At 51.0% G+C, this 27,726-nt stretch overlaps 1 protein-coding gene across 1 annotated transcript in view; it reads left to right on the forward strand.

The window, feature by feature from the left end:
* SLC4A5 (solute carrier family 4 member 5) overlaps positions 1 to 25,390 on the forward strand; it is a 69,079-nt gene extending 43,689 nt beyond the window's left edge. Inside the window, exons 13-25 of the mRNA XM_069494425.1 lie at positions 1,463 to 1,596; positions 2,233 to 2,504; positions 6,741 to 6,799; positions 9,709 to 9,909; positions 12,827 to 12,940; positions 14,206 to 14,367; positions 15,057 to 15,235; positions 16,450 to 16,522; positions 18,759 to 18,827; positions 19,453 to 19,626; positions 22,528 to 22,683; positions 24,234 to 24,318; positions 25,356 to 25,390. Coding sequence (XP_069350526.1) covers positions 1,463 to 1,596; positions 2,233 to 2,504; positions 6,741 to 6,799; positions 9,709 to 9,909; positions 12,827 to 12,940; positions 14,206 to 14,367; positions 15,057 to 15,235; positions 16,450 to 16,522; positions 18,759 to 18,827; positions 19,453 to 19,626; positions 22,528 to 22,683; positions 24,234 to 24,318; positions 25,356 to 25,390 — 1,713 coding nt within the window. The remainder of the gene's footprint in view (positions 1 to 1,462; positions 1,597 to 2,232; positions 2,505 to 6,740; positions 6,800 to 9,708; positions 9,910 to 12,826; positions 12,941 to 14,205; positions 14,368 to 15,056; positions 15,236 to 16,449; positions 16,523 to 18,758; positions 18,828 to 19,452; positions 19,627 to 22,527; positions 22,684 to 24,233; positions 24,319 to 25,355) is intronic.
* Positions 25,391 to 27,726: the final 2,336 nt, after the last annotated feature.

The raw sequence follows: 27,726 nt of genomic DNA on the forward strand, positions 1-27,726 counted from the left end.
AAGGATAGTAAGCTGCTACCATGACAACACAGGCCTCCCTGGGAAACATCAGCTCAGCAGAGACACCAGCCCGACTCCTAGGCAAGGGTCTTCTCCGATGGGGGCCTGCAGGGTAGAACCTAAGGAAAGCTCAGCACACCAAGGAGAAGGCTCGTTTTCGTAGATAAATTGGGGTGATTGCCTATTGCCAGCCACACCTCTCTCCTGAGCTTCAGGTTCTATGTCCAGCTGCTTCCGGGGCATGTCCACATGGCTGCCCCTCAGGAGCCCCCGGCTAGCGCAGCCGACATTGCATCCATCATCCTCCCTCCTGACCTACTGCTCCCACGCCTCCCCCAGTATAACACCTGACGCCATGGTTCTCCCACCTGTCCCCGCCAGAAGGCAGGCCTCATCCCTGACTCGCCGATCACCTTCCCCACATGTCCTCCTGACTTGGCCCTCCTTGCCTCCTCCTGCAGCCCTGCCCTACTCACCCATACCACATTCCTTTTTCCATCAGTCCTGATCGTCTTTCAGCTCTTCAAAGACACACTATCTATCTTCCAGCTCCAGCCTTTGTACACACTGCCCTCTGCCTAGGACACGATTTCCCCTCACTCCATTTAACCTTATTCTCCTGGCCAATTCCCTGCCCATTTTTTGGCTCTCTGCTTCCTCATATGGACTTCTAGGGAGGCCTTCCTGACCGCCCCTTCACTCCTACTGCATGCTCCTGGCACCCTCAACCGATCCCACCCATCATACTCCTTGGCAGTGGCTGTCAACTAGGGATAGTTTTGACCTCAGGGGACATATGACAATATCTAGAGACGGTTTTCATTGTTGTAACTGGAAGAGGAGCTACTATTATACTGGCCTCTAATGGGCAGAGGCTGGGGGTGCTGCTAAACATCCTGCAACACACAGGACAAACCCCCGCAGCAAAGAATTACCTACCCCAAGTGTCCATAGTGCCGAGGCTGAGAAACCGGCTCTACGGAAATTGCCTGGGTGCTTTTCTGTATCTCCCACTAGACTGAAGATGTGTCATCTTGTTCACTGATGGGTCCCCAAAACCTAGCACAATGACTGGTACATAACAGGGACTTAATAGACGTTGAATGAATGAATGGATGATCTGACCTCTAAAAGGACCAAATAGACGTTTGAATGAGTAATTAGATGGATGAATGGGCTAGACTACTCTGGGAGTAGAATGGACACAGGGACAATCATGTCCACTGCTTGCTTTCTAGGCTCTAGGGTGCCAAAAAGGTCACACAGGACCTTTATCCAAATGGGATTAGGGAGGGCAACACTGGCCATGGTGGTGAGTTGTGGCATAGGAAACGAGGAGCAGAGGTGGGGAGGAGAGGGCCCAGAACAAAGGACGAGCACTGGGGCCTGAGCCCTGGGAGGGATGGCTGGGCCGCAGCCCCTGCTCCTGCCTGTGCTGAGCCTATGCTCCTCCTGTCCCCAGGGAGTGATGGAGAGCTTCCTGGGCACTGCCATGGCCGGCTCCTTGTTCTGCCTCTTCTCAGGACAGCCTCTCATCATCCTCAGCAGCACAGGGCCCATCCTCATCTTCGAGAAGCTCCTCTTTGACTTCAGCAAGTAGGTGCCTCTTGGTGGCTCCAGGTGCCTGCTCTCAAGCTTGGGGCAGTGTGCTGAGGCCAGGGCAGAGGAACAGACCCAAAGGGGAGGCTGGGGTGAGGTGCCAAAGCTGCCCCTGACTACGGGGATGGCTGGTCCCTCCTGACTCCTGCCAGTCCTGCCTTTGAGCCATCTTGGCACGTATTAGCACAGCCCACAGGGACCAGCCAAGACAAGAGGGGGTGAGTCACACCACTCTGCTCAGGAGCAGCTGGGACTGGAAGGCCGATGTAGGGTACGAAAAGTCTTGGGCTAGATGTCAGAGGCTGCACCCGGACCCAGGCAATGCCCATCTCCACTCCAGGCCCAGTTGCCTCATCTACAACATGAGGGTTGGGCTGGATCACTTCTAAGGCCTGCTCCAGCCCGGTTACTCTGAAATTCTCTGTTTTTCACTTACTCTGGATGTGCCTTACCGACCGGGTGACCACTGAGATGTCTTAGTGCTTCCTGTGTTTTCCTGCCACCCCGGTGGGATCTCAAAGATCAGACAACTTCACCCAGGAATTGTCTCTGTCCCCAATCCTCTTACAGTCCCTAGGAGGGCATCTGTGCCATGCACGGGCTGGAGGCCCCTCCCTTCCCTCTGCCTTCCAGAGGCAACGGCCTGGACTACATGGAGTTCCGCCTCTGGATTGGCCTCCACTCGGCCATCCAGTGCCTTGTCCTGGTGGCCACGGACGCCAGCTTTATCATCAAATACATCACCCGCTTCACCGAGGAGGGCTTCTCCACCCTCATCAGCTTCATCTTCATCTACGATGCCATCAAGAAGATGATCGGTGCCTTCAAGTACTACCCCATCAACGTGGACTTCAAGCCCGACTCCATCACCACCTACAAATGCGAGTGCGTCGCCCCTGACACAGGTGACCGGTAACCCCAGACATGCCATGGACCCTCCCCCACCCCCCCACTCCCCCACCCCCATCACAGCTCTCTACTCAAATGCAGGAGACTGAGCCCGTGTGGAAGAGGCTGTTCAGCCCAGGGTTTATTGTTCCAAGGGAGCAAAGGCAGGGTCTTGAACCCAGTTTGCAGAAGGAAACCAAGGGGACAGTAGGTCTAATAAGAGTCACAGTACCAGCATCCAGGGTTATAACCAGGGAGGCACGGAGATACCCGAGGAAAGAGTGAGGCACGCTTTGCCTCAGTGTGGGGTGGGGTGGAGGCCACACCCGCCAGGAGTGCTGCCCAGGCCAGAGGTAGACTATGGTGTGTGAAGTGCCCCCAGCTCCACAGTGCGTGCTACGATGAGCTCTGCCCAACACTGTTCTGCCAGTGGGTCACATACCTTGTAAGGTGAGACCACACTAGATGGATGAACATCCCTACAAGTGGGAACACGTCCAGGGTGGAGGATCCAGTAACCAGGCCATTTGAGGAATGGCTGGAGAACCCGGGGTTATTCAGCATCTTAGGGATATGAGAGAAGGACTGTCATGTCACAGAGAGGCCACAGTCACCCTCTGGAACCACGAATGTAGAACCAAAAGGGGAATGAGAGCAGAGGCTCCTGGGAGCCAGATGCTGGCTGAATTTAGGGAAGAACTTACAATGGTGGGAGTCACCACCACGGGAGGTCTCGGCACCAATGGCTGGTAACAAGTTACTTGGTCATTCTCTGGATGTGCATCTACCAAGGATGTTGTAAAAGGGAGCCCCTAACTGGGTGGGAGGCTGAATCAGCCAACTGGCTAACGTGATAATAGTGCCATTCCTGTGGAGTTACTTTCTGGCCAAAAAACTATCATCTGTAAAGTTAAGACTTCCCGTAGCGTCTTAGCTCCTGGCCTCTGTCACAGCCATGATCCTGCCCTGAAGAGCCTTCTGTGGGCTGTGCCAGGGTTCTACAGAGCAGGAGCAGGAGATCCATCCACGCTTCTCCAACCACCACCAGGCTGGACTCACAGAGAGCAAACTGAGGTCCAGAGACCACCCAATGTCACATGGAGCCTCAATTTCCCTGGCCATAAAAGAGGGCTAGCGGTGCTGGTCCTGCCAGTCCCGTGGGACTTTTGTGAGGTTTTCAAATCTATACCCAGGTTGGGTTGGAGGAAATAAGTAGATATTGGGTTGTTCAGTCCCTTAATACAATATTATGGATAAAAAATTCATCACAAGTCAATCTAAATACTTGGGGCATAATTATTGTGTGCCCTGCTTTAGACCAGGCCTTGCAGAAGATAAAGGTGTCCTGTCTTCAAGGAGTTGAGTTTTCGTTATATCCCCCTCCCTCTGTCACTGCACTGATTTTGTAAAGAAATCTGGACTTTATTTTTTTACTTTCATTTTTTTTCCATCATTAATTTCGAGTTATTCCATTAAAATCCAATGATAGATGAGGCTTCCCTTTGTCCTGAGCTGGGGCAAGTTGCTCAGAGCATTGAGCAGATCTGACCTGCAGGGCTTTCCTTCTGCCCTGGAGCAAATCCTGCCCAGCAGAGCACTCCCTTTTGCCGCTTGTGCCCTCCAGACTGTGGATTCACTGAACACAGAGTTTTCACAAACATGGCTTCTAGAAGCACATGTCTTTGATCTCTTTTAGAAACAGTCCAAATTCTGGGGTCATATGAGGAAGTTTGGCTATTCTAAGAATGATCTATCCACAGGAAAAAGCAAACCTAGGGGTGCCCTGGGAACAGGGGATGTAGGAGCATAGAAGGTAGGGTTTGAGGGGCATCATAAAGCCACTTGTTCCCAAAGAGCTCCCCCTCTGGCTTTGCCCAAGTACCTGATGTCACCTCATTCGCTTGGGTCATGCTATTGTCATGGTTCACAAAGTGTGGCCCCCAGACCAGCAGCATCTGGGAACTTGTTAGAAATGCAAATTCTTGGGCCCCCTCCCCAGGCCTTCAGAAACAGAAACTCTGGGGTAGGATCCAATCATGTGTGTATACACAGGCCTCTCGAGTGATTCTGATGCGCTCTCGAGTTTGAGAACCGCGGCTCGACTGAACTGCTAATTACTAATACTGAGCCGTTGTTAGCCACTAACCCCAGTAAGATTAAATTTTCAATTTCTTCAGAGAGTAAAAGAACTGAAACAAGGGCAAGTTAGTTTTGATTAGGGGAATATGGAAAGTTCTAGATATTTAGGATAATGGGGAGAGGGAGTCCGTGGGGGGATTTCCTTCCCAGTCTATGGGCCACCTGCTTACTGATTGTTCCTATTCCTAGTTTCACTGCAAAGCCGGGTCTCACTATGGGATACGATCTCTCTCTGTCAGTCTTCACCATAAAAGCTTCGTTGGGGGCACTCTCTTTTATATTTAATTCTGTTTCCATTGTAACTGATTTGTATTCTATTTACGAATGCTGCACACACTGATTTGGCTGCTTTCAACCCCAAGTGAGTACCACTTTGTAAACACTAGAATTCTAAAATAGTTGATGCTTGGAACCTTTCTGGAATTTTCCATGTTTTATTTCTTCCATCTTCATCTCAAGTGGCTTTCAGATAAACCTACAGAGTTCTCAATATAAAAGAACTGATAACCCTAAACAGAAGACATGAAAGGAACTTCTGGTCCAGTGAAAATGTTGGGTAACTCCTGAGGCTCAAACGTTAGCTGGGGATTCTCTAGCATTTGACGGGGTGGCCCTGTGTCAGCCTCCTTGCCCAGCTCCTCTGTCTCCATCGTTAATTGAACATCATTTTCTTGTGGTCAGTGATGTGAGGAAAGGCAACAGATGTCCCTGATTTCTAATAAGTGAAGCCATCTTCAAGATAATCCTAACAAACCTCTGTCTGTAGCAATTCTAGGAATATTCTGCCTTAGCCACCCAGCCCCAGATGGCCTGAAAGTGAGCAACATAGAGCGCCCTGCGATCACATCAGCCCCGTAGATGGCTTGCTGGAGATTGGGAGAAGCCCCTAGATTAACCTCTTCTTCGTTCTGGGTTTCTAGCCAACTGTGGCCAGCCGGCAGGAGCCAAATGGGGCCTGCACTGCATTTCAGACTTGTTGCCGACAAACTGGCCGGTGGGCCTCCTCCCTCTCTCCCCAGATCTGCTACAAAGGAACTGTGCAGTCTGCCTTCGCTGGGAGGAGGGAGGGGGGAGGACCTGGCCTTGGCCTCCACCTTGCAGTGCAGGAGGAGGCGAGGGCAGCCAGCCTCCAGAGCCTGGCTCCTCCTGAGGGGCTGTACCCCTGAGGGGCCTGGCCCCGTGAAGGAGGGAGTCAGGACAGACAGCAGAAGGGTCCAGGTGGAAATGAGAAGAGGGTGACTGTGGCTCCTCTCAGCTCTCCTTGTGGCCCCTGAACGCTCCACTCATGGTTAGGGACCCCGAGGCCAGGGAAGGGAAGTGCCTGGCACGGGATGCCCAGAGAACAGCTCAGAGCAGCGTCCTTGGGCTCCTGATTCTCCTTCGGGTCCTGAACCCGGGTTTAATTTTTCTCAAAATTTGTATTCAAGGGGTAGATTAGAGAAGATAATTTCAAAGCCAACAAGTTCTCACTGGCCCAGTTGACCTTAACAAAGCACATATGAAGAGGGGCAGGAGGGAAGGGCAGTGTCTATGGAGGACAGCGTGGGGAAGCTGGGAGGTTTGTAGGATCTGCACCAGCCTGCCTGGGCTGGGATCATGGTTCCAAGTACGAGCTGTGTGACCTTGGGCAAGTTACTTAACCTCTCTGGGCCTCAGTTACCTCATCTGTACAATGGGGATACTTCATGGAGATTTGGTAACAAATGAATATATGTAAGGGTTTGTTTGGCATAATGCATGGCACAGAGTAAGTTCTTTGGAAATGTTTTTTAAGTCTGACCGCCCAGAACGGGCCCAGTGGCCAGTAAGGATTCACAAGGCACATTATTAACTCCCTTGTCTTAGCACTTTGTCTTAGAACCGGATTCATCATTTCAGTTTTTCAAACCCGTGTTCATTGGCAGGCAGGAGCTCTCCTAGCATGGGCCAGCCGGTTTGTCAGAGCTGTGGCCTGGGCTCCGTGCCACCAACCCTTCCCTCACTGGGGCAGAGTGAGGAGGGTGAAGACGGAAGCCAATCTCAGCTCTAAGGAACTAGGGGAGATGGGAAGGGGGGCCTGGGGAGACGCAGGCTCCCGGCCCAGCAACAGCTGATCCTCGCCCTCTCATCTGCAGTGAATACAACCGTGTTCAATGCTTCAGCCCCGCTGGCAGGGAACACCAATGCTTCTCTGGTAAGTCCTTGCCTCTCAGGTCAGACATTCAAGTGCCTTTATTTGTGTAGGGAGTGAGAAAAGATTTGGGAAACTGAGACCAACTTGTAGCCACCAAGACTCACGGGGCAGCCCCAGCTGCATACATCAGGGTCACCTTCAGAGCTTTCTAAATGCACATTCTTATGTATACACTGGAAACACCCCATCTAGAAGCATGCCTCATCTGTTAAATCCAGTGCATAAATACGATACACACACACACACGCACACACACACACACACGAAGGGGAGGTAGAGGTGAGGAATCGTTTTGTGTAGGGCTGTGCAAACAAAGCTATGAGCAGAGCTTCCTGTTCATCCTCCTACTTTCTTCCTTCCTTTTCTATCTGGGACTCCAAATTCCCACCCAGCAGTGCCACTCCCCAGCCCTAGAAGGCTAATCAGTCCTCCCCGACTCAAGGATCTGACCTGTCCTTCACACACCTTAGTCCCTGGGGCCCCCAGGTCTGGTCTGCCTTTCCTGATATTGCTGACAGTGACCTTGAGGAGCCAATGTCCCTGCCTAAGTGGCTTAACAATGGGAAGTTGAAATCCAGGTGAAGAGTATCACCTGGTAGGGGGAGATCTGTGGGTGTTTAGCATCCCTGAGGTTGCTTCTTAAGTTATCCCCACACAGGCAGTTGACTGCCCTGCCTACGTACATCCCAGTTAGCAATTTAACCTAAGATTTTTCAAATATCAGATTTTGAGGGAGAAAGAACTAAATCATTGAGTGCCTCTTTCAGAATTCCTATCACGTGCAAGGTGCCGTGTGCACTGAGGACTGAAAAAGGCATCTAAGAAACCCACGTGCCCCCCTCCTCACACTTGCCCTTCACGTGCTTGTGGAGAGGAACTGCAAGGTCATGGGGCAGCACAGCAGAGCGCGCCGTGCATCAGACATAGGCCAGATGTGTGCTTCAACCTGGAAGGCAGAAAAGAGGCCAGCCGGAGAGGCCAGGGAAAGCCTCACAGGAAAAGTGCATGCCAGCTCTTCACGGCTGGAAAAAAGTTGGTTTGGCAGAGAAAAGCACATTCCAGGCCCAGGGAACAGCACAGAGGGCCAAAGAGGAAAAGCACGAAATCCGTGCAGAGGATGGGGGTGGACTAGGCTGGCTAGGACAGAATGAGTGAGGGTGGGGACTGGACAGGGAAATGACAAGAGACAAGCTAGGAAGGCGGGTGGGGCCAGCGCGTGGGGGCAGTAGAGGAATGTGCCCTGCAGGGGGCCATTTTAAATTGCTCTGGTGATTGAGGGGTGCAGCTAACCTGCCGAAGATGGGCCCCAGAGTGCAAGACACCTCTTTGCAGGCTACTTGCACACTGTGAAGAATGGTCTCTGACCTCCTGACTTCTTGTATCAGTTATCTATTGCTGCATAACAAACCACCCTCGGCCCGGCGCGGTGGCTCACCACTGTAATCCTAGCGCTCTGCGAGGCCGAGGCAGGAGGCTTGCTTGGGCTCGGGAGTTTGAGACCAGCCTGAGCAAGAGTGAGACCCCCAGCTCTACTAAAAATATTTTTTTAAAAAATTAGCCGAGTGTGCTGGTGTGTGCCTGTTATCCCATCTACTCGGGAGGCTGAGGCAGGAGGATCGCTTGAGCCTTAGGGTTTGAGGTTGCTGTGAGCTAGGCTAACGTCACAGCACTCTCGCCCAGGCGACAGAGTGAGACTCTGTCTCAAAAACAAAAAAAATGTATATACATGTATATAAAATTTTTAAAAAAGAAGAAAACAAACTACCCTCAAATGTAGTGGATTAAGGAAGCAGGAATTATAATGCTCCTAATTCTGTAGGATGCTGGCTGTTCTGCTGGTCTTGCCTGGACTCAGCTCCAAGGCTGTATTCAGCTGGCGGGTCTGCTGGGAGCCGGGGACGGCTCAGCCTGCCTCTTCACATGGTTTTTTCCATCCTGAACTTTTTCACAGCAGAGTGGTCTCAGGTTTCCAAGAGGATAAGCACAGAAGCTGCAAGGCCTCTTGAGGCCGAGCCTCTAGAACCTGTTCAATGTCACTTACTCCCCTCCCTGTTGATCTAAGCAGATGAAGAGCCAGCCCAGATTCAAGAGGTGGAAAAGTGACCTCACCTTTGAAGGGAAGACTGTCAGTGTCACATTGTAAGGGAGCGTGGACACAGGGAGGCATGATTCACCGGGAACCATTATTATAACAAACTACCACACTTCTCTTAGTCCAAACATTCATTAGAGCTAGTTGCAAGCATCTCATTGCGTAGCTGTTCTTAGGCATTTGCCCATTACTTTTTTAATATAGATTAAATTTTATTATAAATTACTCTCCTTTTCTTCCTCCTTTCATTAGTCTTAGAAATATATATGTGTACATATATATATATATATATATACACATATATAATTTCCATATAAAATTTCACTGTTGTGCATGCCCTGGACTTTAGGCATTTGGGACACCAAGAGGGGAAATGACCCAAGAGGGGACTGACAAGGGTGTGAGCCACAGTATGTGAAAGGATGTGACAGAGGGGAGGGAAGGGAGAGAATAAATGTGAGACACTGCGGGAAGGAGGCACCGACAGGACCTGTGGTTGACTGACAGGAGCCAGGCCTGCCGAGCGAGCATCCCCCTCACCTGTCCTCCTTGCTGGCAAAGCAGGGCACCCTAGAACACAACGAAGAAACACGTGTCAGCTCCACATCTTCCCAGGGAGCTGCCAGCTTGTCATTCCTTGACCCAGCCTGTCCTTAGGAACATCACTCTGCTGCCTAGGGCACCATTGTGGACAGGAGGGCTATGGCCCCTCGGAGGGCAGCAGGGGGTGTGGGCTGCCTGGAGACTGCAGGGGGAAGGACGCAGCTGACCCACCAGGAAGGCCCTGACTCTTTCTCTCCTGTGCTTGGTCTCCAAGTACAACCCCCTTAACCTCACAGCGCTGGACTGGTCCCTGCTGAGCAAGAAGGAGTGTCTGAGCTACGGCGGGCGCCTGCTCGGGAATTCCTGCCAGTTCATCCCAGACCTGGCGCTCATGTCCTTCATCCTTTTCTTCGGGACATACTCCATGACCCTGACCCTGAAGAAGTTCAAATTCAGCCGCTATTTTCCTACCAAGGTAAGCTCACCCTGCAGTTGGGAGGGGACCTACAGTCAGGCTACTGTTGAGGAAGGCCCTGCCAAGCCTCCTGGAGAGGGTTCCGGTCCACCGACAGGATAGACTGCACATGGGCACCGGCCACTGGGGTTTTTCAAGTAAGGTCAGAGAGAGCCGGGTTCCCTTGTTGGCCAGACCCTGTGACAGCACTTGGTATTGTCAGGCTTTTTCCTTTAGCATTTCTGTACAGTGGGATCTCATTGTATTTTTTAAAATTTTCATTTCCCTGATGACTAATGAAGTTGAAAACCTTATTATGGGCCGGGCGCGGTGGCTCACGCCTGTAATCCTAGCACTCTGGGAGGCTGAGGTGGGCGGATCGTTTGAGCTCAGGAGTTCGAGACCAGCCTGAGCAAGAGCGAGACCCCATCTCTACTAAAAAAATAGAAAGAAATTATATGGACAGCTAAAAATATATATAGAAAAAATTAGCCGGGCATGGTGGCGCATGCCTGTAGTCCCAGCTACTCAGGAGGCTGAGACAGGAGGATCGCTTGAGCTCAGGAGTTTGAGGTTGCTGTGAGCTAGGCTGACGCCACGGCACTCACTCTAGCCTGGGCAACAGAGTGAGACTTTGTCCCAAAAAAAAAAAAAAAAAAAACCTTATTATGTGTTTATTGGCCATATGGCCATTTAACTTTCTTCTTGGAATTATCTGTTGAAATCTCTTGTATATTTTCTATTGAGTTGTTTGTCTTTCTGATTTGTAAGAGTTCTTTATATAGTCTGGATAGAAACCCTTTTGTGATCATACATTACAAATTCCTTCTCTCACTCTGTGGCTTTTTTACATACTTAATGGTTTCTTTTGATTAACAGAAATGCTTAGTTTTGCTGTAATCAAATATATCAAAATTTGATTTTTGAATTTGAATTTGAAAATATTGAACAGAAGATATTCTCCTATGTTATCTTCCAAAAGCTTCATTGTTTTTCATGTTATATCTATAATCCATCAGAATTGATTTTCTTTTCTTTTCTTTTCTTTTTGGAGACAGAGTCTTGCTCTGTTCCCCGGGCTATAGTGCCGTGGCGTTACCCTAGCTCACAGAAACCTCAAACACCTGGGCTTAAGCGATCCTCCTGCCTCAGCCTCCCAAGACTACAGGCATGCGCCACCATGCCCGGCTAATTTTTTCTCTATATATTTTTAGTTGTGTAGCTATTCTTTCTATTTTCTGTAGAGACGGGGTCTCGCTCTTGCTGAGGCTGGTCTCAAACTCCTGACCTGGAGCGATCCTCCTGCCTCAACCTCCTAGAGTGCTAGGATTCAGAATTGATTTTGATATATAATGTGAAATTGTATTTTTATATAAATAACCAATTGTTCCAGTACCTTTTTTAAAAAAACATTCTTTCTCCACTGCTTTGCAACACTTCCTTTGCCATGAATCAAATGCTTGTCTATGACAGCGTGTTTCTCGGGTTTTTGTTCTGTTTCACTGATTTATTTGTACATCAGTATCATAGTCTTTGTTTCATAGCTTATAATAAGTCTTTATATCTTTTAGACTAAACTCTCCCTCTTTCTCCTTTTTTAATATTAGGTTGGCCCTTTTTACATTTCTACATGCATTTTAGAATCACTTTAAATTTCACCAAAATAAAAACTTATTGGAATTTTGATAGGATTATTGTGATTCTTTGTGTCAATTTGGGAAGAATTGATATCTTTCAAATTTTAAGTCTTCTGATTCATGAACATGGTATACTTCATTTATTTTGGTCTTCTTTTCTCCATAATGTTTTATAGGTTTTGGTCTTGAGATCTTGAGCAATTTTTGTTAGATTTATTCCTAGGTACTTGATTTTTTTTATACTATTATAAATGCTAACTGCTATTTTTATTTTCCACCTGTTTGTGGCTGGAATAAAACATTTATTAATCAAAACAGCACTTGTGGTGGGAGTGATAGCTCACACCTATAATCCCAACACTTTGGGGAGACAAGGCAGGAGGATTCCTTGAGGCCAAGAGTTCAAGACCAGCCTGGGCAACATAACAAGACCCCCAACTCTACAAAAAATTTAAAAGTTAACCAGATGTAGTGGCACGTGCCTGTAGTCCCAGCTACTCGGGAGGCTGAGGCAGGAGGATCACTTGAGCCCAGGAGTTTAGGCTGCAGTGAGCTATGATGATGCCACTGCATTCTAGCCTGGGTAACAGAGCAAGACTCTTTCTAAAAAGAAAAGAAAATTGCCTTTCTGAAAAGATCTAAAAAAGATTGCAGGGTAGACACTGGGGGACTCTCTGCCCTGAGACTTCTGGATGCTGAGTTGGTGTGCAAGGGCAGTCAGAGGGCACTGATTCAGAAAGGTCAGGGAGGTCAGGTTCAGAATCTGGCCTAGGAAGGGCCTCCTGATAGCAGAGGAGCAAGAGGCTGGGGACTCTGTGGACAGAAGGTCTAAGAGTAGCCATGGGTTCTCAGTAGAATTGGGGGGCCTTCCCAAGCCCAGGTGGGGTGCAACAACCTGTCACAGGTTTTTAGGAGCTAGAGTTTCCTTCAGAGCTCAGCCCTTCTCCTCCCTGCACCTACTGGTGACACAGTTCAGACTGTCACGCCAGACCGTATCTTCAGCACTGGCTGCTGTGACCACGTGGATTAAAACAACTCCCACTTTGACTACCAAATGCTCACTTATACCTTTGAGAGAGGTACTATCATCATCTCCATCTTACGAAGGAGGAAACTGAGGTTCAGAGAGGTGACCTGCTTCCCTAAGGTCACACAGCTAGCAAGGGGCAGAGCCAGGCCTTGAGCCTAGTTCTGCTGACTTTAGAGCCCACACTTCAACCATTCTCCTCTTCACTGCCTGAGACTGGGTCTCCCTGGAGCTGGGCGGGTGTGTTGCTCACTTGCTCATCTCCTGTCCGCAGGTCCGGGCCCTGGTGGCTGACTTTTCCATTGTTTTCTCTATCCTGCTGTTCTGTGGGATCGATGCCTGTTTCGGCCTGGAAACCCCCAAGCTGCACGTTCCCAGTGTCATCAAGGTTTGCCCCCTGCCCCTGCTCTGGGCAACCACTCTGCCCGCCCACCAGCTGCATCCTCTCCCCTCTGTGCTCATCACGGTTTCTTCTCCTCTCAGCCGCGAGACCACGTGTGCGTGTCCACCCCTTCCTGCACACAGCCTCCCAGGACCTAGTCCTTTGAGGTGGTGGTGGGGACATATTCACAGTGAAATCCTGCTCGGTAGCTGCAGAGTAAGGAAGGTGCAGGGCTCCACCCTCCAGCCCAGCTGAAGCCTCTTGAGGGTCTCCAATTCCCGGCAGTCTATGAGACGGGCGAATGGGGATCTGCTGAAAACAATCCCTTAGAACAGTGATTCTCAAAGTCTGGCCCCCGGCCCAGTATCACATCCTCACCCTGGAACTAGTTAGAAATGCAAATTCTCAGCCCACCTGAGACCTGTGGAATCGGAAAGGCTGGGGCAGGGCCCAGTAATCTGCATTTTAACAAGTCTCCCAGGTGATCCTGGAGCAGGCTCAAGTTTGAGAACCAGGGCTTCAGAAACTACCCACTAGTGCAGAGTCGGTGCCCTTGGCTTGAAGCTAAGCTGGAGCCCTGTTCCCTCGCAAGAGCACCAACCGTCCCACCAGGGCAGGGAGTCTGGATTCTAGAATTTACCCTCCCTGTCTCTGAGGTCTTGACCTTCGAGATATTATTTCAGGGTTCTCCTGAGTAGCTTGAACACATCCCATGCAACTCATATTGGCCTTGAAATTAAAGTACCTCTTTCTCTTAAATAAAACAAAAGATAAACTTCAGTCCGGCTTCTGCACAGATAATCCCTTATTTTCAACATGCAGGTCTGAACTGATGGTCAGCGTTTTACAATCTATCACGCACCCCAGACAGGTGACTCGGAAGAGGCAGAAGCGGCTGGCACTGGGCCCATCAAATTCTTTATTCTTGCCTGTTGGGCCTCATTTCTGCCTTTTAGTAGTACCTTGCAGTTAGCGACTGCACTCTCCCGGCCGCGCCTCCCTGTTTCCCAACCAATCCCAGGGCTGTTGCCACAAATTATCTCCTTAGTTCCTCAGTGGCAGTCACTGGCTGTGTGCACACTCCTTCCCACGTCTGTCCGCTTCCGCTGTCTCTTTATTCTAAAGTTGCAGGTGCCTAATGTGTTTAAGGGAAAAAATCACACCTGACAAGCAGCCCAGGTGTGGGGAAAGGGGGAGGGAGAGCGGGCCGGGCAGCAGGTGCCCTGGGACAAGGCAGGGAGGACAGGGCCTCTCCCTTTGCTCCTGCTCAGCCCACGCGGCCTGACCGAGGCTGGTTCGTGGCCCCCTTTGGGAAGAACCCGTGGTGGGTGTACCCTGCGAGCATCCTGCCCGCCCTGCTGGTGACCATCCTGATCTTCATGGACCAGCAGATCACAGCCGTCATTGTCAACCGGAAGGAGAATAAGCTGAAGGTAAGGCTGACGCACTTTTCTTCCCACAAAGTTGGAAGGAATGAAGGAGGGAGATGATGCTTCTTTCAATCCTTTGGGCCAGGAAAATATGAGAGCAGAAGACTGGAGTTCCGACTTGGTGTGCTGGGCGGGGGACAGTGTGACCTCCAGATTTGGGCAAGGCCAACAGGGCTGAGTGACTTGGTCTAAGGACCAGGACCAAGCCAGTCTGGGCCAGTGGGCACAGGCTTTTGCCCGTCCCAAAGTGACTCTTCAGCTCTGCACCTCCAGAAATGAACTTGGGAATCTGAGTAGATGGTGAACTTCCCTAGCCTTTCTGGTCCCTGCAACTCCCCCGCTGCCTCTGGGTCTGAGGAAACTCAATCTGCCCTGTCTCCCACCCCAGTCGGGACCACTCTAGGCTTGGCCTCAGGCCTACCCCAGCTGGGCTTCTTTCAGGAACCAAGGAGATACTGTGTCCACTAGGGGTGGGGCCTTCTCCCCAGGGACCCAAACCCAGGGCCCTCCCAGCCTGAACGTCCCCCCCTCCATTACCTGTGTCCTCACCTTGCTCCCCCCCAGATGGGGTGGCAGCCCCCTCAGAGTTCCCCCTGGAAGGCTAGGGGAGCCCTGGAACCACGCTCCACAGATTGGCTACTTCAGGGAGGAACAAGCTCCCCAGAAGCATCCCCTTCCCACCGCCCCCACAGAAGGCTGCTGGCTACCACCTGGACCTGTTCTGGGTGGGCGTCCTCATGGCCCTGTGCTCCTTCATGGGGCTGCCCTGGTACGTGGCTGCCACGGTCATCTCCATCGCCCACATCGACAGCCTCAAGATGGAGACGGAGACCAGCGCCCCGGGGGAGCAGCCCCAGTTCCTGGGGGTCAGGTAGGAGACGTCAGGGCCTGGGGTCCCCTGAGGGGGAATGGCCAGGTGGGGAGGGGAAGTGTCTTTTCTGATCATCGAAGTGTTTGGGTGACAAGAGCCCAGCTCTGACAGCCCAGGAAGCACAGGGCTGGGAGTGAGATCCCTGAAGGGAGGGAAGGAGAGGGATGAAACCTCAGGTTAAACGGTCCTTGTTCTCAATAGACTCCCAGAAGTACAGCCCCCCTACCCCGTCCATACACATGCACACACGTGAGCACCAGACTCTCACCTGTATAGGCCACTCAAGGTCCCTGCAGGGCCTCTTGCTGTCCTTTCTTGGTCTCTCTTCAGAACCCTCCGCCTTCTGCCCCTGGCAGCCCAAAGCCCTCCTGCAGGTTCAGAGCCTGATCAATCTCCAGGCCTCCAGAAAGCCTCCTGGGACCACCCCCACTCCTCTCATGCCCCATGGCAGGCAGAGAAGCACACCTTCTGCCCCTTAGGGCCTCAGGGGCCAGACCACACCAGACCCTGGTGTTCTCCTAAACTGCTGTCCTAAGGGCTTCTCCCTACTGCCTTGGAATATCTGGGCTGCTCAGCCTGCCCGAGTGAGGCTCCCCTGCCTGACTGTAGGGCTCAGGGCTGGTCAGGGCATGGTCCCCTCCCAGACCCCTGAGCCCCAGTGACTGGGCCTGAGCAATCTGTCCTTGAGCTCAGAGCTCCAGCCTGGGTTGTGACTGGACCTGGGCACAAACCCACCTGCCCTCCAGCCCCTGATGGCTGCTCTGCTAGCAGCCAGCCCCTTCCCCATTAGCTGTGCCCCATAAAAGTGAGATCCTACAATCAAATGTCAGGATAATAGCGCTTTATGTCACATTTATCCTCACAACAACCTCCGGAGGCAGGCGCCATTATTGTCTCCGTCCACTGAGGCTTAAAACTGTCCGAGCCTTGCCTGATGCCACACAGCCAGCAAGTGGCAGAGCCAGGGCTCAACCCAAGTCAGTGTGGCTCAAGCACCTGGACTGAACAGCGACTACACTGAGCAGCCTCCCCGGTGCCCTGCAACGTGCCCGTGCCTGCGGCAGGGGCTCCCCGTCTTCTATGTGTGGGTCAGCTGGGCCTCGGGCAACCAGGCAGAGGCCACGGCCTCAGATACAGCTTCAGAGGGGCGGGAGGGCTGGGAATGGTCACTGAGCCTCTCCTGGGACACCCTGACCTGTGCTCTTTTCTGCCAGGGAACAGAGAGTGACAGGCATCGTCGTCTTCATCCTGACAGGAATCTCCGTCTTCCTGGCTCCCATCCTGAAGGTGAGGCTCTGCACCCTCGCCCAGCGCCGTGTGGCCTGAGACAGCACAGAGCTGAGGGCTCAGAGGCGGGCAGAGGTCCCCATGTGGCCTAGGGATCCGTGGCCTATGGTCCCCTAAAAAAAGGAAGGGTCTTGGGCTGAAGTAATGTTTCAACATCGTCATCATTTTCCATGATATTGTGTCACTTGTCATCATGGCAAATCCTCACTGCTCTCTCCCAGCCTCCCAGGGTCCACTCTCACCTTTCTGAAGGTGAGAAAGGTGAAAGCTTCCCTCAGAAAGCTCTGCCAAGTTCTATCCCTGTTTGGATAAGGAACTTCCAGAGCTGGGTGTGAGTCCACGTTGTTGTGGTTTGGGGCTCGTGAAAGGCCTCCTGCCCCCGTGTTTTCTGAAGTTTAAAACTTGCAAGGGGCGGGGTGGGGCGGGGGGCTTCTCCAGCGGCTCTCCAGGCCTGTTCTCTGCTCGTGCCTTGCACACGTGAGTGACTTGTCCCCACACCGTCTGAAGCTCCCCTTGCTCATGTCCCACCAGACCAGCCAGAAGAGACTAAGTCAAATTGGGATACATTCGAGACAGGTGCCTCCCACAATAGTCTCTTTCTGGTCAGAAACAGGTGTTCCCACCCTGTTTCTCTGCTCTCCACTCCAGCCAGTCGCCCCTCCATCACCCCTTCCCACGATCAGTGCCCACATGAGATTTCCCCTTCCTGATTAAGCTGCCCCAATCTTTTGCAGATATTATTTTCCCCCATTGAGTATCTCAAAGCAGCTCATTCATGGGCAATCCTGTAAGAAACAAAGACTAAAGAACCAAAATGCTGGTTTATTTATTTATAGTGGGAAATAGTTCTGGCTTGAGAATCAGTGCGGGGCATACCTGAGCAGTAGGTCTGAGGTTGGTATTCTTTAAGGGATGTTTCTGGCAGACATTTTGTTTATTCAAAAATGTGTTTTAAATGGCCAGGGAATATTTACTATTGTGGAGAGGGTTCCAAAGAGCCACTGTGTATGTTAATCTTGATACTGTTTAACAGACAAGTATTTGCATTAAAAAAATTGTATCTGGCCGGGCGTGGTGGCTCACGCCTGTAATCCTAGCACTCTGGGAAGCCGAGGCGGAAGGATCGCTCAAGGTCAGGAGTTCAAGACCAGCCTGAGCAAGAGTGAGACCCCGTCTCTACTAAAAATAGAAAGAAATTAGCTGGATAACTAAAAATATATAGAAAAAAGTAGCCAGGCGTGGTGGTACATGCCTGTAGTCCCAGCTACACGGGAGGCTGAGGCAGAAGGATTGTTTGAGCCCAGGAGTTTGAGGTTGCTGTGAGCTAGGCTGACGCCATGGCACTCTAGCCCAGCAACAGAGTGAGACTCTGTCTCAAAAAAAAAAAAAAAAAAAATTATAATAAATAAATAAATTGTATCTAATAACAGTGTTCTTTAGGGGCCAAAAATTCCCATAAACACCTATTAGTGTTGGCACAGTACCTTGTGCTCCCCGAAGTGTTCTTACATGACACCCCTGATGACAAGGTGGAGCAGCCTTTGTCCGCAGTGGGCGGCCACAGCTGCAGGGGAGGGAGAGGACACAGGAGCAGAAACACAGCTTACACGGACAGTAGATGCCTCGAAAGGGTGTTAAAGATTTGGACTGAGGCTTTCAGAACGGCACGAGTTATGAGATCCATTCTTGAAAAAGCAAACAAACCACTGTGTGTGTGTCTGGAAGGAAGGGTTCCCACCAAACTAGTGGTGGTCAGTTGATGACGAGTGGTGGTTAGTTTATACACTTCTGTTTTGCTTCTTTTTTATCTGATTGTCTATGATGTGTGATTTTGGTTAAGTGTCCTTGGCACTGCCTGCTGATGTAGGTCCGCTCCCTAAAAGTCCCAAGCTCCTGCAGGCGGAGCAGCTCTGGAGGCCCCCATCTGAGGCTGGAGGTGGGAAGGAGGTGGCGGGAGTGAGGAGGGGGCAGTCTGTGGAGCTTTCCCACCTTCCAGAAGGGGTGTCGTCAGCCAGACCGCATGGCCAGAGGGGCGGGGCCGGGAGAGCAGCCGCTCGGTGGGCGAGCTACCCCCGCTGGAGCAGGGAGCAGTAGAGCCCCAGTGGCCCTCCTCGCCCACCCCAACTCTGGCTCCAGATATGCTCTCAGACCCTCAGGGCCTCCACACACCCGCTCCCCAGCTGCCTCTGTGGTTGGCAGAGGCCATCATCCAGTCCGAAGTCTGCTTTCATTTTAGTACATCCCCTTGCCGGTGCTGTACGGAGTCTTCCTCTACATGGGCGTGGCCTCCCTCAACGGCATCCAGGTAAGGCCCATACGCCCCCAAGTCAGCGCTCCGCGTCTGGTTCCCTGTTACCAAGACCCCAAATGCTTGCTTTCCAATTCAGTGAAGGAATAATAGTAATAATGACACTACCATTCACTATGTGCCACACAAAATAACTATGCTAGGCACCTTATAGGTGTCATACAATTTAATCTATATAATTAGATTTCCCCATTTTTACAGATGGGGAAACTGAGGCTCAGAATTCAAACCCCAGATGAAGTTGACTCCAATGAGCATTTCACTACACCACTTCTTTCTTCCTTAAGGCAACTCCATAGAAGAAAATTGTTTTGTTTTGTTCTATATTTACCATGAAATCCCAGGATGTCTGGAATAGTCTGTCTTGCAGTTAAGTTGCATCTCCTGGAATGTGGACGATGTTCATTTTGTGGCCAGCTCTGGGCTATTCCCCTCTCCCAGGGCTCAGGACCCTTCCCCAAGACCCCATTATCTATCTGCCCAGACACCTCCAGCCCCGTCCTATACATCCTTAAGACCTGAGTGGGATCTCCTCTCTCAGACCCCACCATGGAACCCCCCTGCCTCAGTCTCAGGCTCCTGGGACCCAGTTACCTGGCTGAGCCCCTCACTGTCCCCCTAGTTCTGGGAGCGCTGCAAGCTCTTCCTGATGCCCGCCAAGCACCAGCCAGACCATGCCTTCCTGCGGCACGTGCCCCTGCGCCGGATCCACCTCTTCACCCTGGTGCAGATCCTCTGCCTGGCGGTGCTCTGGATCCTCAAGTCCACGATGGCTGCCATCATCTTCCCAGTCATGGTAAGGTGGGCGCGGGCTTCCCCCTCCCGCTCGGCAGGTTGGCCCAGGCAGGCGAGCCCTGGGTGGTCCAGTGGCAGGTCCCCTGGCGAGCACCTCAACCCCCATCCGTCCTCCACGTTGGGCTCACCTATGGCCTGGCTCCGTTGGTTGCAGAGGCAGGAACAGAATAATCTGGTTTGAGTTGTGAGTCTGGGCCAGATGGTGTGGGGTTGGGGGGGCCGCGAGGAGGCACAGGAAAGAATGTCAGTGTGGTGGGTGGACTCTGCAGTGACAACCCCCATGTGAGGTCAGGGCCTCTCAGTGAGAACACAGAAGCCACCCGACCTCCCAGCTCTGGGGAGGGACAGGGAAACGGACAAATTCAAGAGAGAACGAGTTCCCCACTGCAAAAATGCAAACTGATCTCAGAAGTCCATCTGTGCTAGATACAAATCTTTTCACCATTCAAAATAACTGAATTTGAAAAGACAAATAGTAAGGAGAAAAAAAAGAGCTAGAATCAGAGATCAAGAACTTAAAAATCCGGCCAGGCGCGGTGGCTCACGCCTGTAATCCTAGCACTCTGGGAGGCCGAGGCGGGTGGATCGCTCGAGGTCAGGAGTTCAAGACCAGCCTGAGCAAGAGTGAGACCCCATCTCTACTAAAAATAGAAAGAAATTATATGGACAACTAAAATATATATAGAAAAAAATTAGCCGGGCATGGTGGCACATGCCTGTAGTCCCAGCTACTAGGGAGGCTGAGGCAGTAGGATCGCTTAAGCCCAGGAGTCTGAGGTTGCTGTGAGCTAGACTGACGCCACGGCACTCACTCTAGCCTGGGCAACAGAGTGAGACTCTGTCTCAAAAAAAAAAAAAAAAAAAAACTTAAAAATCCAATGACAATGTGAAGTTTGAGCTGGAAAAATATACGCAGGAATTCTTTGACTATTTTTGCAAGTTTTATGTAAGTTTGAAATTATTCCAAAATAAAAAGTGAAAAGGTAAAAAAACAACAGCATGTTGCATCTGGCCCCCTAGTTAGCCCCACAGGAGGGCGGTGGCCCTGGCCCTGCTGGGGTCCTGGGCGGGTGAGCTAAAGTCTGGGGAAAGCCTGGGGGCTCTGGGTTAGGGGCGCTCCTGGGAGGGTTCTAGTGGTTCTTGGCCCCAGCGGCCCATTAAAACCAATCCAGATCAATTAAATCAGAATCTCTTGGAGGAGACCCAGGCTCGGTGTTTTCAGTAAGTCTACAGGTGAGCTATAAATGTGCAGCTAGAGCGAGAACCTGCACTTCAAGGAAAGGGAAGCGGGCCCTCCCCAGCAGTGCCCTCGTGGGCTTCAGATCTGATGAAGGGAAAGGACACAGTGATGGCAGTGACTGGCATTTACCGAGTGCCGTTCCATTTAGCCCACGCCAGCCCCTGGGGTACTACTAGCAACCCCACTTCCCAGATGAGAAAACAGGGGCTCAGAGAGCATGAGCGAATGACCCAAGTCACACGAGCAGGACTGGGCAGAGCAAGATCTGCACCCCTCACCTATTGGATATTTTTTTTTCCACTTGATTTACATACAGAAAAAATCATTCTGGTTCTGTGAGTTTTGGCAAATATACAAAATGGTGATTCCACCACCACAGCCGTGATACCAAACAGCCCCCTCACCCTCAAAGCTCCCTCCCGCTGCCCCTCTGCAGACAGCCTTTCTCTCCATCCCGGCCCCAGCGACCACTGACTTGTGCTCAGAGCCAGGGTTTCTTTTTTTTTTTGAGGCAGAGTCCTGCTCTGTCACCCTGGCTAGAGTGCCGTGGCGTCAGCCTAGCTCACAGCAACCTCAAGTTCCTGGGCTCAAGCAATCCTCCTGCCTCAGCCTCCCGAGTAGCTGGGACTACAGGCATGTGCCACCACGCCCGGCTAATTTTTTCTATATATTTTTGGTTGTCCAGCTAATTTCTTTCTATTTTTAGTAGAGACAGAGTCTCGCTCTTGCTCAGGCTGGTCTCGAACTCCTGAGCTCAAACGATCCGCCCGCCTCGGCATCCTAGGGTGCTAGGATTACAGAGCCAGGGTTTCTAAAACCCAGGTTTGTCTGACTCCCGAGCTCTGCTTGCTCCCAAGAAGCAGCGTCAGCGAGGAACCAGTGTCAAATTCAGCTGAGTGGTTTTTCCTCCCTGACCTCATTTAACGGCCAGTTCTTAGTGGTGAGAGGATAGTATAAATATCTAGCCATCCCGGGCCCACTGAGCTTATTGAAAGGTCACCTTCTAATTGTCCCCAAAGAGCACTTGTTTCTGCCTTTAATTCATTCATTCATCCTGAACAGAACCAAACTTTCTAAACTTTCCCTTAAAAATTCCAGATATCCCAGTATACTCTATTTAGCTTCTGTTAACAGAGAAGTCGGCAGCTCTGAGAAACAGACAGAGCGACAGTGGGACTCAAAGTGGGATCCTCAGACTGGCAGCGTCAGCATCATCTGAGGACCTGTTAGATGGCTGTGTCCTGCCCCAGCTGCTGAGGCAGATGCTCTGGGGGTGGGACCAGCACTCTGTGTATTAACAAGCCCCCCAGGGGGTCCTGAGGCATGCTGGAGTTTGAGAAGCACTGATTTAAAGAATAACTGTAGTTCTCCAGCATGTGGTCTCCTCCCAGGTCCCCAACTTCAGTGTCAGGGGCTCTGTCCCTCTGTCACTGGTCGGGATGGTCACTCACCTGAGAGGCCAGACGAGAGGCGCCATGGCGGAGGGTAGGTAAATAATGGTTTGTGGGAGCTTTGAGATGGCTCCAAAGACACAGACCACAAAAAGCCCCTGAATTCGGCCAACTGAGGGTGAAAAAACTGTGCCTGAGTTTGGGCATTGAGACCACGGTTTTCTCTGAACTCTCACAAAACTTCCGCCTATCTGTCTGTCTGTCACCATAGATCCTGGGCCTCATCATTGTCCGAAGGCTTCTGGACTTCATCTTCTCCCAGCACGATCTGGCCTGGATTGACAACATCCTCCCAGAGAAGGACAAAAAGGAGACAGACAAGAAGAGGAAGAGGAAGAAAGGGGCCCTTGAGGACTGTGATGAGGAGGTGGGGAAGATGTGAGGCCGGGGCAGAGGGGAGAGGTCAAGAGACCTTCCCTCCACATTTGCCAGGGCCAGGCAGGGGGTGGCTTCGCAAGTGGCCTGCAGCGATGCCTGGGTCAAGTCGGGATGAGCTGGGCTTCTGCTTGTCTCTGTCTGGGGTGCTGGGAGCGCCTCTGTTCAAGTGAGTATGCTCAGGGTGGGCCAGAATGAATGAGCCTCCCTGCCCAGGGAGACGCTGACTGGCCGTGCCCACTCTTTCCCATTACTGTGGGCTTCCAGGGCCATTATCCCCAGCCGTCAGGTTCCTAGGGAATGAGACGGAAGATGGCTCCAGCATGGAAGGAGGTTATGAAGACTGACCTCCAGAGAACAGAGCAGGCCTGTGGTGAGGGGTCTGTTGGGCATTCATTCATAAGCAGAATGGACTCCTGGACAGGCAGGAGGACCTGGGGACAAGTTTTTCTGGGGCCTGCCCCTAGGGTGTTGGGGCTGAAGGTGGGGAAAGAGGCAGGTGTCCTCGCTGAACGGAGAATGACTACGTTTCCTAGGTCCTGGGATTACCTTGTTGCCGTGTCTACCCCTCCCATCCCATCCCCAAAACACGCTGGTTGGTGGTGATTAAACCATCTTCCAATGGTAGTAATCAGCCAAAATTCCCCTGCTCCTTAATTACTATCCTTTTCCAGGAAGGAAAGAGTCCTACAATTCATATTTTTTTGTAAACGATTTGTAAAGGTAGGTTCTGAAAACAAACAGAAACTTAGTGACTCACGCCTGCAATCCTAGCACTCTGGGAGGCCGAGGCAAGAGGATCGCTTGAGCTCAGAGTTCGAGACCAGCCTGAGCAAGAGCGAGACCCCATCTCTACTAAAATTATATGGACAACTGAAATATATATAGAAAAAATTAGCTAGGCATGGTGGCACATGCCTGTAGTCCCAGCTACTCGGGAGGCTGAGGCAGAAGGATCGCTTGAGCCCAGGAGTTTGAGGTTGCTATGAGCCAGGCTGATGCCACGGCACTCTAGCCCGGGCAACAGAGTGAGACTCTGTCTCAGGAAAAAAAAAAACATAAAAAAGAAAAGAAAAGAAACTAAGTGCCTTTTAATGACAAATACTATTTCTTTCATTGATTCATTTGGTAAATACTTGAGTGGTTACCACATGCCAGGAACTATTAATCTCTGGCTCATATGATATATTGAGTGGAAGAACAGGATTCCGTTTATACAAATTCATTTTACATGTCTTTACAGCAACACAGCTATAGTGTGAAGTTCATGCCCAAGCGACTGGTTGCTGTGACAGATAAAACCATTTTGATGAGTAACTTTCCTGGAAGAGCCCGGTCCTGCCCCATGGCGTGTGCAGGACAGCAGGCTAACTGTGCCCATTTCCCCTCGGTGGGCCCAGGGTGTGTGCAGCAGCCCCTGTTTAGTCTGGAGGTGAAGAGGATGGTGGTTTCGCTGTGGATGCGTGCGTTTTTTCCTTCTCGGCAAGAAAGCCGAAGCAGCTGTAATGGTGTTTACCAGCTTTTCCCACTGTTTTTCTCCAGCCCCAGTTCCCTCCTCCCTCAGTTATAAAGATTCCCATGGAAAGTGTCCAATCAGATCCCCAAAACGGTATCTACTGCATTGCCAGTAAGTAAAACACATGACGTCTCTGCCTTCCTACTTACTACTAATCCTCCATCTCTTCCCCCAAGGGACTTCCATCTGTCACTCAAGGGCATCTAATTGTTTGGGATGTTAGAAGGCTCCTGTGCTAGGCAGAGATCAGAGAACTGGCCCTCGGGGACTGGGACTCCAACCAGATGGAAATCCCAGAGCAAACCCTGCAGACTCACTTTAGTTGAGGCAAAACCTCTCCTTCCTTCCTTTCCTCGGGTGCCCCCAGATGCCTGTGGCACCACCTGGCCCTCTTCTGTGTAGTTTCAGGCCACCTCAGTCCAAACATGGCCCACGGAGCCTCCCACGCCTTCCAGTGGTTGTTGAAGTGATAGCTCAAACCAGCACTGAGCCTTCTCCTTAGGGACAGCTAGCACAGCGTTTGGATCACAAGTCCGGCAGAACTGGAGGTCCCAGTGGTCGGGCTGCGATTCTGTGTGAATCACAAGCATCTTCCTTTGGCAGAAAAGGAGGCTCCTGGGAGGGCTCAGGCATTGCTTGTGAAGATCCCAGGAGATTCTATGGCTGCCTCCCAGCCTCAGCTCCCTATTGGAGGACAGTCCTGTCATCGAAACAGCACAGCCCGCCCCAGGAGTCTTCTGAAAGATCCTTACTGGGTCCGGACCCTGGTGCTATATGGGGCTTGCCACTTTCCCCAAAAGCAGAGATTAGGGTGGGCAGCCAGGGATCCTTCCTATCACCACTCTCCATCATCAGTACCTCACTCCCCCCCACATTTGTAGATGTTCCTCATCCTTTCTCACTCTACCCTGGCCCTCCTGCGCCTCGTCCCCTCCTAACCCAGCCAGGAGCCCTCTAGGTGAGGAAATAATTGAGCCAGAAGCCACCATCTCTGAGGCCCTAACATTCCTCCCTCTTGTGCAGTGTTGGCTGTGGGGTTGGAGAACAGAAAAGAGAGGAGACGGTGGGGGAAGCCCTGGAGTAATAAGACGTTCTCCAGTGTCATGCTCCAACCTGCCCCGTGCCTGACATTTTAATTTTCCTGCCAGGAAAAAGATCTTCCAGTTGGAGTTACTCACTCTGATTCTTCCTTCAGTGACTCAGAACTCGATCGCAGGTAAACACCACTAGGCAGACCACTTGGGTGTTAGGTAAGGGTCTAAGTGACGGCCTCTGCTGGCCCCCCACTGGGAGACAAAAGTGGACAGACCTGAGTATTTGGGGTCAGGTAACAAATGTGTCTTCTTACTGACAACAATGTGGTTACAACGCACAAAGGTATTCAACTTTAGAAAAGGAAATTACTACAAGATTAGGTAGAACAAAAGTTGAAAGTAAGTATTTTAAACAAGAAAACACAGAGGAGTATATAGCATTGAAAGTCAGGATAAATGAGTGCTAAGGATCAAAACACCAGGTACGCTAAATACCCTGTAGAATAAAACAACAGCAGGGTCAATTAGCAAAGGTCAGAAAGGATTTCAAGGAAAGCTAACTCAATATCAAAGATTAAGTGGAGGCCCAGGTGCCAGGAGCCCCCATGCCAACGTGATCCTCTGATATTCTTCCTGAGAAGCCACCAGGCAAAGAGTGGACTACCCGATGACCACACACAAGGAGGGCTCAGAAGGGAAAAGAGGAATCCAGAGGCAAGAAAGTCTTTGCCTGGGCTGTTACTAGGAAATGTGGTAGGGGCAGTCCCACTCCTACCTTGTGCACTAGAATGGACCGGAATCATTCCATACTAGATCAAACAGCAAGAGCACGGGCTACCCCAAGTCTAGAGGCAGATCAATCTCTAGACTAGAGGGCACTCAACCATGGGATCTTCTTCATTATGAGGCAAAGCTGTCATCACAATGCCAGGGTGAGGAGACAGACTCGTCAGCAGTTCCACCTTCCCTAAGCGGCAGGCCCAGGGATGCTCCAGCCCATAGATGGGCTGGAGACATACATGTCCCAATTCCATCTCTGCCTGTCTTCCCATCTCACCTCCCCAGTCAGGGCTCCTATATCCATGTCTCTGATCTTTATACGGTATACATGTATTAGGAGAAAAACAGTCTGTCTATTCTGATTTATTTTCATTTACAAAATAGCCTAAATCACAATTCTAATTGTCCCATTTTCAGGCAGTAGAGAGATAATTTGGACCAGGTTTCCAAAAACCTGTTATATTAAGCAGTCGTGAGACAAAGTCAGAAGTGCAGAAAATTTGGTAACTGGAGATGATACCTCCCAATACACTGGTGTTTTACTGAATTTATGAAAATGGATGGAGGCAAAGACCTCTAAATAGTGGGATTCCATTTCAGTGAAGAAAAGGTTCAGCAACATGATCTAGTGTAACAAAGATTATGCATCAATGACCTACCTGGTGTGATGCTTCATCCCTGGGGATACAGAAACAGAGCACCATACAGGAGAATAGGGGAGCACACTTAAGAGAAAGGATGGGCGGGCACGGTGGCTCACGCCTATAATCCTAGCACTCTGGGAGGCTGAGGCGGGAGGATCGCTTGAAGTCAGGAGTTCGAGACCAGCATGAGCAAGAGCAAGACCCTGTCTCTACTAAAAAAATAGAAAGAAATTATCTGGACAACTAAAAATATATAGAAAAAATTAGCCGGGCATGGTGGCGCATGCCTGTAGTCCCAGCTACTCGGGAGGCTGAGGCAGAAGGATTGCTTAAGCCCAGGAGTTTGAGGTTGCTGTGAGCTAGGCAGACGCCATGGCACTCACTCTAGCCCAGGCAACAGGGCAAGACTCTGTCTCCAAAAAAAAAAAAAAAAAAAGAGAGAGAGAGAGAAAGGATGGTGGTCTAAGGGAGGAACTAGCCTTACCTGGAGACTCTAGGAAAGATAAACGGGAATCTGCCAGATGTACAGAGTGGGGCAGAGCAAAGGGGAAAAGTGCTTTCCAGGCAGCAGGCACAGGCCTGAAGGATCATTTGAAAACACCACACACACACACACACACACACACACACATCCCATTTGAAAACACAACACACACACACACACACACACACACACACGGCAAAGAGTACAGAATACCGGGTGGACGGGTAGTCAAACTAGGTGAGCAGGCAGCAGTGCAAACACAAAAGACCCTGTCTTGCCATGCTAAGGAGCTTAGATTCTATCTTTTGAACAATGGGATCCATCCACAGCCAGATTTGTGACTAAGAAAGCTCTCTTTGGCGGTAATGTGAAGATAGGTTGAAAGAGGGCGAGACCAGTTACATGACTCTGGCTAAAGGCCAAGCAGACAGGAACCTGCTCAGTCCAGGGACACCAAGAGTTCAGAAGCAAAGACTACGTGCATTAGAGCCCTGCTCTGGGCGGAGTTAGGGGGTGGGGTGGTGTTCAAAACACTGAGAACTAGATAATTCCTTCTTCTTCTTTCCTACTTCTTGTG

Source organism: Eulemur rufifrons, chromosome 19 (genome assembly GCF_041146395.1).
Source record: "Eulemur rufifrons isolate Redbay chromosome 19, OSU_ERuf_1, whole genome shotgun sequence".
NCBI lineage: Eukaryota > Metazoa > Chordata > Mammalia > Primates > Lemuridae > Eulemur > Eulemur rufifrons.